The sequence below is a fragment of the Coenobita brevimanus genome, chromosome 84 (genome assembly GCF_032717465.1).
Source record: "Coenobita brevimanus isolate Jiangsu-jjx chromosome 84, ASM3271746v2, whole genome shotgun sequence".
NCBI lineage: Eukaryota > Metazoa > Arthropoda > Malacostraca > Decapoda > Coenobitidae > Coenobita > Coenobita brevimanus.
In genome coordinates, this window is record NC_137037.1 from 15,334,063 (window position 1) to 15,353,437 (window position 19,375).

The window sequence follows — 19,375 nt, forward strand, 5'->3', positions numbered from 1 at the left end:
TTATCTCAAAGAGTTATTGATGGATTTCAATTAAATTTTATAGTTAGCTGGGCCATGGGACAAGGAAGGGTTGGTTAAAATTTGGTTACAGTCTGAGATGGGGTCCTAACTCAGGATTGTTTTTTCAACGTTTGTCCATAAGGTGTGTAAAAGAAAAGTTATTGATGGATTTCAAAAAGAATTTGGGGATATGTAAGCCATGGGCCAACGAAAAGTTGACTAAATTGGTGGTGATCAGAGTTGTCTGGAATAGGCGCCGGCAGTGGTATGTGCTCTCTTATTGCTGCCTACCTTTTTTTACTGCACAGGTCATAGTCAGTGGATTTTGCGTTGAGCTGCTAGAGTTCCTCATTTGTTGAAGAGAAGGCAATTCTTAGTTTGTTAAGGTGGTTTGTACTCTAGGTGGTTTAGGAGATTTCAGACACCCTTTCCTTAGCAGTTTAATTGTGCACATTACACTTTCATTATCTTTAGGATATTACTAACCAACATTAAAGCAAAAGAAGTAACATAAAAGTGAAATATTAACGTGTATTATGAAATATAATGTCAAGGAATAGGTGCTATGAATCTTCCAGTGCTACCTACTTTATGGCTCTGATGATGAGATAATATAATGCCTCCTGTACTGACGAAAATTTAGTCCTTAGTTCCTTAGACCTTTTCCTTTCCCATCTTCAGGACTAGTCGCTCCATCAACTGCAAAGATGCCGTCTCGTGTGGTGATTGGCTACTATCCATCGTGGGCCCAGTACCGTCAAGGTGAGGCTTAGACTGCCTCCATACCAAATATTTGCTGACGTGAGCTGGAGCTCTGCTTCACTGAAACCCAGAGAAGTTTACAGCCGCACCCACCCGTGTCCAGTGGGGTCACTTTAATAGGTTACAGTGATGCAAAACTGCAGTCCTGCCCGTGGCAGCAAGTATTCGATGTGGACTCGGCCTTACTGATAATACCAGCTGGACATTCAGAGGATATATCAGCTAAAACATACTCGTATCATGGTTTGTTATCCTAAAAACTAAAAGTCTGTGAATAAATAATGAGTAATTCTGACAACAAATTTGGAATATTAGGTAGTTGTCAGTACTTGCAAGCATCAAAACTCAAGATAAAAATCAGCCTTGGTCAGCAATTGTTGAATGCTCTAGAGGTATTTTGACTGAGCCTGACTTCTCCACATTGTAATCACACACAGCTCGTCACGCTTCCAGATAAGTATAATCTCTCGTAATGAAGTAAATTGCTTAACGGACACCGGCCTAACATAAGACCTATGGATGATAATGTCAGTGTAGTATATGATGATGTCAGACATGTGATTCCACGATCATATGATTTCTTATAATGATGATACCATCCTATACTCAGACTTGATTGTAACTACAATCCTGGCTATAAGGTGCCAGATGGAAATAGAAAGGTCTCTAACCTATTTCAGCTCAGTCGATGGCCATACTCAATAAGAATGGAAGGTCAGTTTTACTTTAACACGTTTTCTTCTGACCTGGGAAAGATCCCTAACCCCTTTCAGCTCAGTTAATGTCCATATTTTGTGACACTGGGGAGTCACTTTCAATTATAACGAAAGAGACTCATTCTTAACTTACCTCATAACTAAAACTCATCGCATTGAACCCAACCACGACTCTGCATTCAAGTTTTGGGAGTAGCCCAGTATAGTTAGGTGAAAAAGAAAGGACTACAGTTAGTGTGGGTGCTGTAAGACAGGAACAGGTGAAGTAATCATCAAATTGGCGATAATAAGGTATGGCTGTGGTGTAATCAGAAGCATACTAAGCCTGCAACCAAATGGCCTAAGCTCAATTCCTTGGTCGGCTATGACATCTCTGGTTAAGATCTTTACCGTAGCTTCTTCAAACCTATAACTGAAATAATGATCTGGGTTATAAATTCAATGGTTGTGTGTCATTATATGGGGTAAAAGTGCTATTTTGCGAAAGCCTGCCATAATGACGTTCATGCAGTCGATAGCAGACGTTACTGTAATCCTATTCACTTTTCAGAATTATGATTCAGTTGGTCGTTCCTTGCTACAGAGGAAAGTCATCACACGATGGTACCTATATATCTGGGTGCCTTTGCTGCTCGACAATAAAAACGTCCCTTGTCTCCCTTCCTATTCCCTACAAAAGGATGGTAGACTGCAGGAAAAGAGCAGCTTCAGCCTGCAGTTCACCAGATCCACACTGATATGAGCCTAGGGCCACAACAACAACAATAGTGGGTCACTTTTCTTCAGGACTCGAAGAAAACAAAATGGATGTGTAAATCTAAGGTGGAGCTGCCCGGCCATAAACAAGTGTCTGCAAGCTGGGGGCAACAGTATAATACAGAATATTGTGGTTTACTTAGTGATATAGTAGTTAAAAATTCGAGTCATAATGACAGCATTGTATAGGTTTGATATCCAGGATGTCATCGGAGATTTTTCAATAATGTAATGCCCTAAAGAGAAGTAGTAGCCTTGCCATCTATCCCCTAAATGCATTGGACTACGGTACCCTAGTCTCGGGTCCCTACACCTCGAAGGCAGTAATATGAGCCAGGTTATCACCATTTTCAGGTTCTGGCCGGTACACGGTAGAAGACATCCCAGTGCACCTATGTACCCATGTCATCTACGCATTTGCTGTACTCGATTCCACTAGTCTCCAGATCACCCCTCACGATGATCACCTGGACATTAAACAGAACAATTACGCCAAATGTGTGCAACTCAAGAGGAGAAACCCCAGACTGAAGGTAAGCAGTTGTAAATCATTGTTTGGTAAATGTGATGGCCTCAAAGTGATTAGTATTATTGTGCACAGTAAAATCAATCAACTCTTTAGATGAACAGTACTGAAATTCTGAATCATTCATTCATTCATCATCCAATCCTACGTTGCTCCATTAGGAGCGTAGGAGCCCGGGGCTAGGCAAGTTGGTCCTGACATCTGCTATGAGAGTGACCAGCCTCACTCATCCCTGAAGGGCATTACATGAACAGTAAACTCCAATCACTCCTTGGATATAAACCTTCACCGGCTCAATCCGACTGGAGCTCCGTAATTACCCACTAAACCACCAGGCGCCAAAATTTGGTTATATGGTTACCACCCAGCGTAGTAAATGGTTTCCTGGTGTACAGGAAACCATTTTGCTTGTCTCTCAGTGTTGAGTCACGCACAGGCAGAAGGGAGAGGAAAGAATGAAAGAAAGACAGAACAGGGAGTGTAAAGTCATCCGTAGGCAGAAGGACGAGGAAAGAATGAAGGAAAGAAAGACAGAAGGGGACGGAAGGAAAGAAGGATGGAGGAGAGGAAAGGGCAGACACCCGAGAGCAGCACTACATCAAGTGAGTGGATGGTGAGTACCTCCACCTACCACAATGATTCTCCCCCCCAAAATATATATATATATATATATATATATATATATATATATATATATATATATATATATATATATATATATATATATATATATATATATATATATTTCTTTATTTGTGGTAGGTGGGGGTGCTCATCATCCACTCACTCGATGTAGTGCTGCTCTCGGGTGTCTGCCCTTTCCTCTCCTCGATCCCTCTTTCCTTCCATCCTCTTCTGTCTTCCTTTCGTTCATTCATGCCTTGTCCTTCTGCCTATGGGCAACTTTAAACTCCCTCTTTTGTCTTTCTTTCCTTCATTCTTTTCTCTTCCTTCTGCCTGTGGGTGACTCTACACTGAGTGACAAGCCAAATGGTTTCCTGTACACCAGGAAACCATTTACTACGCTGGGTGGTAACCACATAACCAAATTTTGGCGCCTGGTGGTTTAGAGGGTAATTGCGCTCCAATCGGATTGAGCCGGTGATGGTTTATATCCAAGGGGTGGTTGGGGATGATTGCTCGTGTAATGCCACTCAGGGATGAGTGAGGCTGGTCACTCTCATCTTAAATGTCGGGACCAACTGCCTAGCCCCCGCCTCCTACGCTCCTCATGGGGCAATGTGGGATTGGATGATAGATAGATAGAATTTTCTTTATTTTGAAGATTGCAGTACTAGGTTCCATAAATCATCTTTCACTCTTTCCTTATCACAAGGAATATTAGTGACTGCAATTGTACACCCACATACAAAACTTCGTCGACTATTCAACTGTGTCTGCTTTTATTCTTATGGAATGTCCGCCTCTTTCCTCCTTGACGCATCATGTCAGAGAATCTTCTAGATGTAGAGAAACAAAACAAGCCTTTCTCAGAATGAAGGAAGAAACCTGTACTGTACACAGGAAAAATCTTCTAACATATATCCAATATGCTGGGAATCAAACCCGGGACTCTCAAGTGTGAAGCAGGCAGCATTCCACTATACCACGACCATGTAAAAGTTATCTCACATTGTCACAATCTTGTAACCAATGTTCCTCCGACTCCCAACTGTGAACCCCAGGGGCTGAGACAACACTGGTTACAAGACAGTGACAAAGTGAGTTAACTTTTACCTGGTCGTGGTGTAGCGGTAAGCTGCCTGGCTCACACACCTGAGAGTCCTGGGTTCGATTCCTGGTATGTTGGCAATATGTTAGGTAATTTTTCCTGTGTACAGTACAGGTTTCTTCCTTCATTGTGGCTTGCCATAAGTGCTTGGGATAGATTAAATAACTTGCCCGAGTGTCAGGGGGTTGTCTCAGTCTCTTGGACTCAGTTGGGAGTCGGAGGAACATTGGTTACAAGATTGTGACAATGTGAGATAACTTTTACCTGGTGGTTGTGAAGTGGTATGCTGCCTGGCTAACGCCTGAGAGACCCGGGTACGATACCTGGCATATTGCCAATATGTTAGATGAAGCCTCTCTCAGTCTAGGAATCTTTACCAGCAGAAAAAGTACAACGCGGATGTTACCTGTTAGGTAATGAAACATTCCAAGCCTTTATCAGTATTAGCCAGCTGAAAATAAGAGGTGAAATGTAAGATAGCTTAGAAATACTGGCTACCAGAGGAAACTAAGTACATGTAGTAGAAATTAAATATCAGACGAAAGCCTGTGGTTATGAGTTGAGAAATATAACAAGACTCTCAGTTTGGGAATACTAGCCAGCAGAGATAATTAAGAGGTGGAAGAGGAAGTAAAACAGTCGCTGCATGACAGTATTGTCTTCCCCACTTTACCGCAGTTATGAAAGTGAACCTTATACCATGCTGAAAAGACCCGAGAGTGATAACACTGAAAATTAGTTATATGAAAGGAGCATGTGGAGTTACATGGTGAGACAGACAACTGACGAACTAAAGGAACGTTGTGGTGTTAATGAGGATGTGATTGAAGTGTTCAGAAAAATACTCTGACATGATGTGGCCATGTAGTCAGGATGGAGAATGAGAAACTGATTAGTATAGTGGATGTGCATCAGGTGAAGAGAGATAGACCAAGGATGAAGTAGAGGGATGGAAAGGGGATATACATGAGGGAGTGATGAGTGAGTTAGTGGGTGGGCAGCCAAATGGCAAACAGAGAGGCGTGGAGGCAATTTGTTTGTGACCACCACTTACGGGATAAAGGCGTCTGGCAATAGGTAGAGGGATAGAAGAGGTGAAATGTTGGATGAATTCATGTCATCGGCTGTCTCCTTGTGATTTAAGCGTTTGTGCAATGTGTGCAGCGATATTTTTCCAATCAAGAGTACTGGACCTAAATTTACACTCGGTCTTATAGCTGATTTCCTCTCGAATCTGTGGTTTATTATTGCAAGAAGAATAGGAGACATGAAAGATTCTACTATCTCCGTACTTCTTTCTATGAAAACAAGTCCTATTACCGCCAAAATTTTTCTTTCTTACTGATTTTTGTGCCTACAGGAAAAACAACAGACATGGGATGACTCTGCAGTCTCATTTCTTGTCCTTCCTACAAAGCTAATCACAGTTATGAGAGTGAACTGATTATGGCTTTGTGTACTTGGGTGTGTTCCTTCAAGGAGCTACTGGGTATGAGTGGATGGAATGACAGCCAGAACTTAGAAAAAAATTCCCTCTCGAGTCTTCATCGTCATCACTTATTTCTGTCTTATGTTGGGCGGAGTGGTAGTTGCATAGTTGGAATCACACTCTTGTAGTAGATGTGCATCAATCTAAGGGTTCTTTTTTTCTTTTCTTTCAAGGTGCTGCTGGGTATGGGCGGTTGGAATGACAGCCAAGACTCGCACAAATACTCCCGTCTTGTATCTTCATCCAGAAACCGCCGGGCCTTTGCATCACATGCTGCATCCTTCCTAACCAACTATGGATTTGACGGGCTCGACCTTGACTGGGAGTATCCCAGTGACAAGCCAGGTTAGTGCTTATACTATGTTTGGGGTAGCCAGTGGTGCAGTGGTCAAGATATCTAGCTCGCAAATTGAAGAATGGTGCTGGAGAGACGCGCCTTCATTGGTGAAGCCAATATAATTATTGGACAACTCAGGGACCAAGGTAAACTTATACCCTTTAGCTTCTTCCGTATCCCTTGAAAGCGGAATGTTGAACTGTCGGAACTTAACCTGCAGTTTGCTGGTTTCCCTCCTACATACACCTTGGGACACAAAACAGAAAGAAATGGAAAAACGTTGACTGAATTTTTTAGTGAGGCAAACTCTTGAACTTATTTTGGCACCTTCAGTCCGGTAGCATGTTTCATTGTTTCACTTGCGGGGATACCCGGCGTTGTTCGGGCCAAAAACGTGAACACCTTAATCTTAATGGCTCTAGTTCAATCCTTCTTTATACTCCAGAAAGACCATGTACCTCTTATGCTTTTGAAGAAGGATTATAAGAGGTCCAGGAACTTTCTATTTCAGCTTTTACAGACTAACACACAGTATTTGTGCGCACTTATTTACTATTACCAATGACCTGAAATGACCTCCGACCAGTGACCTCAAATGACCTCGGACGTCAATCTCACATAGCGTATGTCCGAAATGGAGGTCAGGTGAGTCTCCATTCCAAAGGATAGGCTGCTGGGTCCAGTCGTTCTTGCGTGTATTACCGGTGACCTCAGATGATCTCGGAGGTCAACCTCACATAGCCTATGTCCGAACTGGAGGTCATGTGAGTCTCCATGCCAAAAATTGGGCTGCAGTTGTACCCGGCGTTGCCCGGGCCAGAAAGGCGAACACATTACCAGTGGCCTCAGATGACCCAGATCTGAATTTTGACTCTCCTAACACCATCCTTGGGTCACCCTGATTCCGAATATATATGGGTATAGTTCTCTCCGGCCCGTGGTTTAGGCGTGATTGAAAGACAAACAAACAACGCGGCTCTTTTATATGTACAGATTATAATGGTACGTGGGGGCGACCATCATCCACTCATTTGATGTAGTGCTCTCTCTCTCTCTCTCTCTCTCTCTCTCTCTCTCTCTCTCTCTCTCTCTCTCTCTCTCAGGATCTAGTCTGACAGGCGAAGTGGTTTCCTGTATTCCCGGAAGCAATTTCCTAAGCTGGATGATAACCATATAACCAAAGAACGTCTGGTTACTTAGTGGATAAAGGCATTCCAACCGGTTAGCATGAAAAGTGCGTCATTGGATTGAAGATGATAGCAAGGACAAAATGTGAAGTGCTTCATGGGGTTGAGACGATAGCCCGGGTAAAATGAAAAAAGGTGCTTCATGAGATTGAAGACGATAGCAAGCATAAAATGGAAAGCGCGTCATGGGGTTGAAGACAATAGCAAGGATAAAATGGAAAGTGCGTCATGGGACTGAAGACGATAGCAAGGATAAAAGGAGTTAAATTCCCATTGCCCCAGCTTTCGCACCGGCACAACTGATGACCTTAATGTAAAAAGACTATGGCAGGTCGTATTTTAGGAGAAGGCTGGTTACTTGGCAGAGATTGACTGTTTGCCCTAACAACCCTTATGCAGTCGATGGGCCAAAAACAGAATTTTTCTCGCCTGACAGTATTCTGGAGGAGCAAATGGTAGATTTTTTGTTTTTTCACTGGGGCAAGATTCCGGAATTACCATTATGAATGCCTGGTCAATTTCACTTTAGTACGTTTTTTCCCCTAGTTTTCTGAATCCTATCTCACCCCATCCTTAAGAGGGAAAAACTTGATGATGATGATGATGATTCAAGTCAGGCCGAAACTGTTACATTTCCACTGTAAACACAGCTTCAAGCAGCGAAGTTAGTGTTTTTGGAAGAACATAATGCCTCAGGTTTAAGCTGCATTTATTGGAGCCAAGATTCCTAGGACCTGAATGATGTGTTAATGGTTGTGTGATTCATTTCACTGGGGTATGTGTTGATAGTTCTCCCATTTCTGTATTTTCACTCCCTTACTTTACTGTATCCTACCTTTGTCCATCTTTAGGTGAAAAAGGTAATGATGATGATGATGATGATTTACTGTAATTATTATTTATTATTATTATTATTATTATTTTATTATTATTATTATTATTATTATTATTATTGTTATTATGATTATGATGATGATGATGATGATGATGATGATTATTATTATTATTGCCAGACGCCTTAATCCCGTAAGGGGTGGCCACAAACAAATTGGCTTCATGTTTCCCTGTCCCCTGCCATTTCATTGCCCAACTCCCAGCTCACATCCCCCTCTCTCATGTACCTCTCCACTCCATCCCACCATCTCATCCTTGGCCTCCTCCTCCCTCTCCCCTCCCCCTCCTCACTCACATACACGCTTCTTGTCAGTCTCTCACTCTCCATCCTTTCCTCATGGCCAAACCACCTTAATGTGTTTCTCTTAACGCTTCTTATCACATCCACATCCACACCGCAAAGCTCCTTCACTTACTCATGTGTCGGTCTGTCTCTTCATGTGACTCCACATGCTCCTCTCAAATAACTCATTTCCACTGCTCTCAAGCTTAACTTCTGTCCCTCCAACAAGATCCAAGCTTCACTTCCATACGTTAGATTGGTATCACAATACTGTCACATAGTAGCTTTATCACTTCATGCTCACTTCCCTGTTTCTTATCACTGCTTTCAAGGAACCAGCAACTTTTTTCCCCTGTTGTATCCTTTCAAGCACTTCACCCTCTAAACTTCCATCCATACTCATCACAATACCCACGTACTTACTGTAAACGCACTCACATTTTCCATTTCCTCCTCATCTAACCTCACTGTACATTCACTGACTTTACTTCTCTGGAAGACCATCACTTTACTCTTCCCTACATTCATCTTTAGATTCCGTTTCATACACACTCTCCCAAACTCATCCACCAAGCCTTGCAGCTTCCCTTCGTCTTGACTTAACAACACAGTATCATCTGCAAACAACAGTACTGGTAGTTTCCACACACTGCCCTCTCTCACTAGGGCCGCTCCAACACCCACTGCCCTACCTTGTATCTCTTTTATAACCCCATTCATATACAGATTTGAACAAAAATGGAGAGATGACACATCCTTGTTTTAATCCAACCTTCAAATAGAAAAATTCACTCAGTTCATTATCCACATGCACTGCAGCCTTAACACCCTAATACATACTCTTCACGGCCTTCAGCAACTTCCCATCAACTCCATATATTCTTAATATATACTCTCCATAATCCTTGTCTATCCACCCCGTCATATGCTTTCTCCAAATCCATGAAGGCTGTATACAATTTCTTTCTCTTCTCTAGAAACTTTTCCACTAAAGATCTAAGAATGAATATTTCCCTTCCTAAAACCTGCCTGTTCATCTCCAACTAATTCATCAGTTATTTCCCTAACTCTTTCAATAAGTATCCTACCATATATTTTTCGTATTACACTAAGAAAGCAAATGCCCCTATGATTAGCACACACTTCTTTTTCCCCTTTTCCTTTGTACAGGGAAATAATTATACCTGACTTGCAATCCTCCGGGACTCTACCTTCCTCCCAGGCCAGTCTGCACATCTTCCACATCCATTCTATTACTATCTCACCCCCATGCTTCAGCATTTCACCACACACTCCATCAATTCCTTGGGCTTTTCCCATTTTAACTTTCTCCATTGCTTCCACAACTTCCATTCTAATGATTTCTTCCTCTTTTCTCACATCCCTCTGTCTCCCAGCCATTCCCCAGCCGCTTATACTTGCATTACTTTCATTTTCTGTGTTCAGCAATTCCTTAATCTGTTCTCTCCATCTGCTCACCTTTTCTCCCTTCTCCACTAGTAATCTACCATATGTATCTTTCATTCCCCAACTAACTTCTTTGGCACCCTGTCTAACTCTCTTTACCTCTTTCCAGAACATTTCCTTACATTCCCTCCACTTTACACTCAAATTCCTTCCAAATTCCTCATCCACTCTCTTCTTACTCTCCCTTACTAATCTTTTCACCTCTCTCTTCCTCTCTACATATAACTCTCTCTTCTGTCTCTCAGTTTCTTTGACGCCCATGTTTCTCATCCACTCACTATATGCTTTCTTCTTTTGTGCCACAGTCTCTCTCACCTCTTCATTTCACCATGCTGTTCCCTGCACCCCCTTTCGTCTTCTCATCATCCCACACACCACCTCACATGCTGCACAGATTTCTTCTCTGATTATCTTGTACACGCCTTGCACGTCCCCCATCTGCTCCAATCTATATTTACCCAATCTCTCCTTTACTTCCCTCTTATATTCTGCTTTTTTTTTTCCATCCTCTTGTAACTTTTCCACCCTCCTTGTAAGAACTTCTTCCTCCTGTCCTTCCCTTCTTCTATTTCTCCATTTCGTTTGGACTTTGATTCTGACCATCACCAAGTGGTGGTCCGAAAGTCCACACTCTTGCACCCATTACACACCTTCTCATCCTTTCATGCAGACGCACATAATCAGTCATTGTCTTCCGTTCATTCAGTTCTCCACCCACCCTCCTCATCACTTGCCACGTTTACCTGTGTATCAGTTTTGTGCTTAAAGGGGGAATTGGCTATCACCAACCCCCTCCCTGCACAAATGTTTGCTAGAGCACTAAAATTCTCATCCACTTCTGTAGGCACACCCCACTCACCAACTACTCCATCCACTTTTCCATTCCATAATTTTCCATTCATATCTACAGTCAAAAACACATTCCTTTCAAACTTTTCCATGCACAATTCCCAGAACTCTTCTTTCACTCTACTTGCACGATCTTGTATTGGTGCACATGTCACGAATCAAATTCGCGACATTTCCCTTTTGTGAGAAGCCACGAACTATTAGTGGAAAACTCACTGTGTATCGCTCAGTTAACCGTTTCTCTCTCCATTTCGGTGGTATACTTTTCAAAACATTCGTCACTGTTTCAAAAGTGACCGATTTAATGCACGTCACTAAGTGCTCTACTGAGCAATACTATTGTTTCTTTATTGTTCGCCCTGCTTGCCTCAACCGTTAGCCACGCCTTCTTCCGGTGGCTTGTGCGTCCTGCCCATACATCGTATTTTGAAGGCAGTCAAGTGTCTGTTGTGACGGAGAGAGGTACTGTGCTCCAGAAGTGAGAGAGAGAGGTCAGCCAGCGCCCAAACTCTACTACTGTAGACTACAGTTCTCCAGTGCTCCCACCCTTCTTTGGGTGATACACCACATTCATTGACCAGTATTTCCTTTTTGTATTTTCCTAGATTTAAGAGTTTAGTTAAGTGAGCTGTTTCCTTACATGCTAGCCGGCTGCGCCGCATGTTGTGTTCTTTTCTAGGTGTAAGAATTTAGCTTTTGAGTGAGTGAGTGAGTACGATCTATTTATTTGAATTCATTTTGAAATGTAACGTTATATTTATTTTTGTAATCAATAAATTTAACAGTTCTTTTTCTTGAGCTTAATGTAATGTAAACTCTTGTTTCATTTCTCCGCAATTAAGCTTATTTCTCTTATAGCTCCTAGCTTGCATAAACGTTTTCCTATTCATAACTGGTACTTAGGCCAGTCTTGTTGTATTAACCCGCCCCATCCCGACCACTTTTCGACCACTGGTACCCCCCAATCCCGACCATTTTTCGACCTTTTTTGTTTTTGCTTAAACTTTTGCTTTTGGTCAGAAACAATGGTCGGTGGCAAAGAAATTGGTCCCCGGGGTCCCTAATTAGCTTAACAGGTATGCCTTGGTCCCACCTGGCCCCGTGTTCTCCCTAGGCGGTCTGAGCCTCAAACGTTTTCTATGGTATTATAAGTCTGGGAAACCAATGAAAGTAAGTAGAAATGAATTTATTACAAACATAAAAACATGTGATAAAAGAGTATATTAGATTTTACACAAAAATAGAGCAGAAATAAGCATTGTACCATCGTGCGAAACGAGCAAAATCGGCCAACTTGGTCACGATGAATCGCTAACATTCTAAAATCATGATACATATAATTTTTTTTACTTACATAATACTTCTACAATAACATTATACCATTTTACATTTTATTGAACTGTTTTTACGTATTCACAGGCCTTTTGATAACATTTAGTGTAATGTTAGCGCTTATTTACGTAGTGAGTGAACTCGCTGTGACTGTTGTTTCAACTTGTATTGTGCTTTTTCTACTTACATAATACTTTTCTAATATTATTATACACTTTTCAACTTTATAGAACTGTTTTGAGATTATTTCAGGCCTTACGTAAATATATAGCATAATAATAGCGCATAATAACACACACGGTGAAGTCGTTATGACAACTATTTCAACTTACAACCTATTTTTGTACTTATATAATAATTCTCCACTAACATTGCACATGTAAACACTTGATATAATTGATATCACATCATTTCTGAACTTACGATGGAACTGAGCGTCATATTTGCGCGTACTTACACAGGGAGTGTTATCGCGATATCATTTGTTTCATCTTACACTAGTAATCAACTTATAAAATACCTTACTACTAACATTACAACATCTTCCACTGTATATAATTCCTATCACATACTTACTGACCAGAATGTGGGTATACTCGTGACATCAATTATGACAACTTACAGTAATGTTCAACTTATACGTTTTATTCATGCTAACATTACACCCGTTTCCACTTTATTTCCTTGCTATCACATATTTACTGACCAGATTTACACAGTGGGTGTAGTTTTGATAACAATTCTTTCCACTTACACTAACCACGTCACCATCGTCCCCTTCGTCAGGGTGGGGAGGTGAGGGTGGTGGGAGAGGTTGGGGAGGTGGAGAGCGGCGCCTGTCATCACTCGCACTTCTCTTCCCTCTCCCTTTTCCTTTACCCTTTCCCTTCCCTATCTTTCCTTTCCCCACATCCTGGGGCTGTGGGGAGGAAGTTTGGGAATATTCAGGGGCGAAAGAAGTGCTGGGGAGTGACTCAACCTCCTCTCCCCTAGGCCTACGAGCACCACGTGCTCGTGCTGCCTCCCTCACACCACTTGCCCCTTCATCCCGCACTACCCCCACACCACTCTCACTTTCACCCCGTGCTGCCGCCACAACACTTTCCCTTTCTCCCAGCAATCCCACCACACCACTTGCCACTTCCCCAGACAAAGTACTTTCACCATACCTTATGTGTCGTCTCGCCCCACCTTCTGATCCTCGTGGTGATATTTTCTCTTTTCCCAACCACGCAGCGATATCACGTCCTAGGCCTCCGTCATCCTCATCGTCCTCATCCTCATCCTTATCAGATTCAGGATGGAGAGATAGCTTTGCACGTGGTTGGGGAGCAGGCTGGCCTTCCCTTGCCTTACGGTATGTCACATACCGCGTTTTTCGGGGCGAAGGGACCTCCTCATCACTGCTACTTATTTCTTCCTCTGGCTGGACGTAATCGCGATCCACCACATCATCATCGAGTGGAGAATCACTGTCTCCAGTGAAGGCTTCCAGGACGGATGCGATTTCCTCGTCTGAGAGACCTTTCTGCGCCATGTCTGACCTGGGTCACTGCTAGCAGGTGAGTGACCGAGACAAGGGCGAGCGCAGGTCACGCGGGGTCTAGGACGCTGCCCGCCTGGCGGCAGGTAGGGGAGGCTTGGGTACCCGGGCGAAACGAAAATCTCGCGCGAATTTTGAAAATTGTGGAAATTATGAACCTTACAATTGCAGGACGTTGAAGTACGTCCCCGGGATTAGCTGTGACAAAACGTGAGGACGTGGAAGTACGTCCCCTGGGCGCCGCGGGTTAAGCTTAAAATCCGTTGTGCCTCCTAGGAGTTAAGCATCAACAAGAACCTGATACTATTATTAGTATTAGTTATTTATTGTCAGGGGTGAAGTAACTTTCTCCAGAGGCTAACAGTACTAATAAACAGCAATTGAGTAATTAGTCTCTGCTGTGTACTGTTGAGAAAGTTTATAAATTCTCGTTCTGAGAAAATCGGCGAAGTAAGCCAGCGTAAATAATCATTACTTGATGTAGCAAGACAATCATTGTCCCTGCTCTTCATATTTTGAATATTATTATCATTATTGAACAATTATCATTTAAAAAAATATAAGCATTTATTATAAAAACCCCGTGACAGCACACACACACACAATCACCCTCATTTGTAGTCCTACTTTCAATCTTACCCACACAATCCTTGAGCCAAGTCATCCATACTCTCTTATGTTCTCCTTCCATCTCATGCATGCTACAATACATACTCCTTCTTTTGCCCTCTCATTCTCACTTACTCCTGCACATATACCCTATCAATCCTCGCACTCACTCACCTTTTCAATTTGTCTCGGTTATTCCACACATGTCGACTTTTTCATCCTCAACAACCAGAACAGTCTCTCTTTCACTTCATCATTCGCACCCCTTACATTCCATGTCACAATCCACCGTATCCTTTGTTCGTTTCGTAGTCGTCACCTGTTGGTCAGTCCTAGTTCGAGGCTTCCTGTATGTATTTTTAGTTATAGGCCTTCTATTTTATGAAGGCAGTTTGGGCGGGGCCACCTAATACCTCACACCGTTGGCTCATATGCCACATCACCGCCGCCACACACGTGTAATTACTCCGTCTCACCTCTCTCCTCTCTCTCTCTCTCTCTCTCTCTCTCTCTCTCTCTCTCTCTCTCTCTCTCTCCTGTTTTAAGTTGGTAACTACTTATAAATGAATTTTAAATACTCTTTATAGATGTAATTAAAAAAAAAAAAGCTATAGTATAGTACAGATCCCATACGACTCGTTACCGTTGCTTTTGCGACGGTGTCAAGAGCAGTGAGTGACACAAGGGATGGGCATGCATGTGCGGGTCCTACACAGTCAGTCTCCCGCCATGGAATCTTGCCCAGGAAAAGTCAAAACAAGAGAAAAACATAAAGAAAATAAAATTAGAAGTAGTTAATATAAATATGAGAGAGAGAGAGAGAGAGAGAGAGAGAGAGAGAGAGAAGCACCTGTGTGACGGTGGTGTGGCAGCTGATCTAGCAGTATGAGGTCATAGGTGGCTCCATCCAAACTGCCTACATAAAATAGAAAGCCTTTAGTTGTTTTCCTGGGAGGGGCACTATCCCTCCGCAAACCAACTTGTTGTCATGTAGGAAACACGTGATGGTTGGTTATTACCACTCAGCAGTGCATATGATATCCTGGTTTACAGGGAATCATTTGGCTGGCCACTCATTGTATAGCTACTCTAAAATAGAGTACTGCTACACAAAGTGGGTGGACGATGGGCGCTCCCACCTACCACCTACCAGTGAAGGTACTATTTACTAGCACAAAATACAACCAAAAAGTTCATTGTCAAATTTCTGGAATATGAGTATACACAATTATTCTGGATTAGAATTGAAAACTAGACATCTCCACTGTTATCAACATCATCCTCATCATCATTATCTACGTCATCTGAAACAGTTTGATATTTACACACCCAGAACATAAACATAGATCAGTGCAGTTCAAACATGACTGCCGACAAGGACATTTGTTCAGTAAGTCACAATCTGTGTCTGTGCAGTATAGATGAATCAAGTCACGTACTTCCGTAGAAGCTGGATCTGATAAGTACAACACTGGTTCTAGATGACCTGATAAGGGGTCCATTTACCACCAATTTTAATCGGAATTTCATAAATTTTACTTGGCTTCATGACTCCTGCACCATTTTGCACATTGATAGTTAACCCTTTTCATGTGTTGTTCAAAGGCATTTTTGGCTGAAGATTTGTCTGTTCCTCCATTAGCTGCCAAAGACTTGAATTCATGCAACAACAGGACGTACCGCCTGGCATCTGACAACGAATTCTCCGGGGATGGACGAGTATCGGCCTTTGAAAGGCCTGGTAAACTCCCAGTGAATGCATTGCTTTTGCCATTTTTTTTTTTTTTTTTTGAAAGATGATGTAGAGTCACATCCTACGATTCCATGAATCACTAGAAGTGCAGAACAGACATTTTCTCCAAGTTGTTGCATTATTTCATGGACAGGGACAAAGCTCTTGTGCTGGGAGTGTTTTCCAGTATGCATATTGACCTCTCTGCTCAACAAACCCTTGTTTACGTAGTGAGTTCACAAAACCAACACATCAGTATCATCAGAGTTCACAACTCTCCAATGTTCCTCAAGGCTAACCAAGTGTAAAATAATTCCGATGTCCACCTCCTCATGGGTAGAGAACAAATTTGGCATCTCCCTGCAACAGTTGCTAGAGACAGAGATAACATTTGAAGTCTCCACGAATCCACCAGTGAGGACCAACTTGGCACCCCATACTAAATGACCCTGTATATGATCATCAAGAAAATTTGACAAGAAAACGGCTATTGCTGCCTTGTTAGAAGAGATTCTCAGGAATTTACTGTTGTTGGGAACAGACCTGTGCTGGAGCCGCATATGTGATACTTTCAGTTCCTCTGCTGTTTCGCTCTTCTAATTTGATGGAGTCAGTTACATTTTATCTGTCAAAAACTATTGTGGTATTCATAATACCCTGGAACTCACTGAAGAATCCGATGACTTTCTGAAGCAATAGTTTACCAAAGTCTTCAAACGTTGTGGATGATGCTTCATGTTGATGATGCAGCATAGCCATCCCATCAATGATGAAACTAATTGTTCCTTCACACCGTGGCAATTCTACGACTTCAGGACAAGTGGCTTTCAGTTTCTTGGCAAGTTCTGTCTCTGTCGTCTTTGTCATGGTCCCATCACTTTGGAATGACGAGGGTGGAATAGGTGATATAGCTCATGACGCAACACACCCTGTACAGTAACTTCTCTTTGTCTAGAAACTGTAAGAAGTCTCCTGGTAGTTAATTTTCCTATCAGAATGGATCTCTTCATTTTTGAGCAGCAGTGCAAAATGAGTAGTTTCTTAGGATCCCCAAGACTCTTGGTTCGATTATGCAGTAATGTGCTTTCCATGAAGGCTTCATGTCGTTTTCTACCTTACGCTAGAAAATCGGTCATTGATTCTGTCACAGTGTCAGTTGCCACTTGTCCACTGACAGTATTTGTGAGCTCAGGGGATAACGCTTCCAAGTCAAAAGGATTCTGGTTTTGTTTGATAAGGAAGGCAACTCTTTGAACATCTGATTCATCTCGGGAGAGTCTGGATTTCCCAAGCTCTCCATGCAATTTCTTTTGAGTTGATGACTTGCTCACAGATAATGGTCAAGGCCTCAGAGTACTCAGCTGAAACATGTCGATAAAGCCATCGATTCAGGGCTTTCTTTCTGAGAGTCTGACCAGTTATGCTTCCTTGACTTTTGCCTTTCGTATTGATCGTCTGCTCCAAAGCTTGCTCAGTGAAATTGGAGCTGTGACAACCAAATCTCCATGCAACAAACCCACCACTGGACAAATGTTGAAATGACTGTGGATAATTCTCTTCCAGTGCCTTCATGTCTGCTACATAGATAGGTGTATATTTGACATAATTCGTTCTGCCAGCTGCTCGAATCAAGGGAGAGACTCACACTTGGCGTTCAAGTGAAGGTCAAAAGTTTCCTTCCTTTCGGCACGGATTAGATGCAATAAAACTTTGGTGCCATCCATAAAATCATCCCGGTAATTGAAAGTTGCAGAGTATTCACATCCTGCAGACCGAAATTCTACCAGAGCTGCAGATATATTACCCAAGTGTTCATTAGTAATCTCCTCGTTAGCACTAGCAATGATGTCTTTGTTTGATCATACTAAAAGCATGAGCAAGGTCATCAAGTTTGGATTCCACTGCTTCTGTGGGGTTAAATCAGAGAACTGCATATAAATCTTGAAAGCATCATAGAAGACTCGAAATAGTGTTCGTTCACTGCCTTAATGCCTCCGATAGCCCTGGCAATTTGACTACCCTGCAGCATCTGACGAGCAGTAGTCTGTGCATATATACCACACTCTACAGGCAGTGACAAAAGCCCACCATCACCAAAGATTTTGCCCAGTGATGCAACCAAAGATATAGCTGTATGAAACCCTCAGAGTCTCTCAGTGACCTTCCCATCCAAGGTGGTTGGCTTGCTCCATAATAGCTGCTGTGCCTTGCTGTAGATACCCATGCCTGCATGACAAGAATGTGGTCCTAACCAAGGCGCTCAGCACATTTCACGAGTCTGCAGAGGACTGTGTATATGATAGACAGGCCAGACGGGAATCTTCGCAAAAATGGCACATTGGACACTGATGTAACTAGTTGGCTGCGTGCTGATATGACTGTGTTAAAACATGTCCATGCTGGAATCTTCTGACTGTCATTGTCATCAGAGGATTGACGTCCAAGCAGCCAAATCAGATCCAAGTTATCAGTACCTATATTGCTGTCACGACAGATATCAGTAACGTCAAGTCATGGTATAGCAGTTGGTTCTGGTCGCCTTGGAGGTTTATTGTACTTGTGAGAAGATACCACAACCTTGTACTGCATGCAAAACATTATCAACAACCAAAAAGTTCATTGTCACATTTCTGGAATATGAGTACCGGTGTACACTGACTCCAAATATTCTGGATTAGAATTGAAAACTAGACATCTCCACTGTTATCTGATATTGTGTATATATATATATATATATATATATATATATATATATATATATATATATATATATATATATACGATATTATACACATAATTATTATGAAGAACAGGATGCCGATATTAATGATAATTTCCAGTATGCCAATATTAAGGAATATTACCAACACCAAGTGAATGCTTTATCATGAAAAGAAGAAGAATATTTATGTTGGCACTCCCCTTATGATATCATCGTTTACGATGACCTCAGCCAGGGATTGTGCAGGCAAGCGGGGGATACAGCACTCGGAAACAACCACTGGACATCTCTTGTAAATGACACTTGCAGCCAAGGCATGGGTTGTGGCTTTACCATCAAAGGTGTTTTCATTTTGATCGAAGTTATCAATAGCTACATCGACCATTGATGGGCCCTCAAAATGAACCAGCCATCTTGGAACAAATACATCGTCCTTTTG

At 42.2% G+C, this 19,375-nt stretch overlaps 1 protein-coding gene across 1 annotated transcript in view; it reads left to right on the plus strand.

Annotated features, from left to right (window-relative positions):
* The first annotated feature begins 707 nt into the window (after nucleotides 1–707).
* LOC145410069 (chitinase-3-like protein 1) overlaps nucleotides 708–19,375 on the plus strand; it is a 31,418-nt gene continuing 12,750 nt past the window's right edge. Inside the window, exons 1-5 of the mRNA XM_080280281.1 lie at nucleotides 708–762; nucleotides 2,589–2,767; nucleotides 6,155–6,326; nucleotides 6,905–6,963; nucleotides 16,088–16,223. Coding sequence (XP_080136407.1) covers nucleotides 708–762; nucleotides 2,589–2,767; nucleotides 6,155–6,326; nucleotides 6,905–6,963; nucleotides 16,088–16,223 — 601 coding nt within the window. The remainder of the gene's footprint in view (nucleotides 763–2,588; nucleotides 2,768–6,154; nucleotides 6,327–6,904; nucleotides 6,964–16,087; nucleotides 16,224–19,375) is intronic.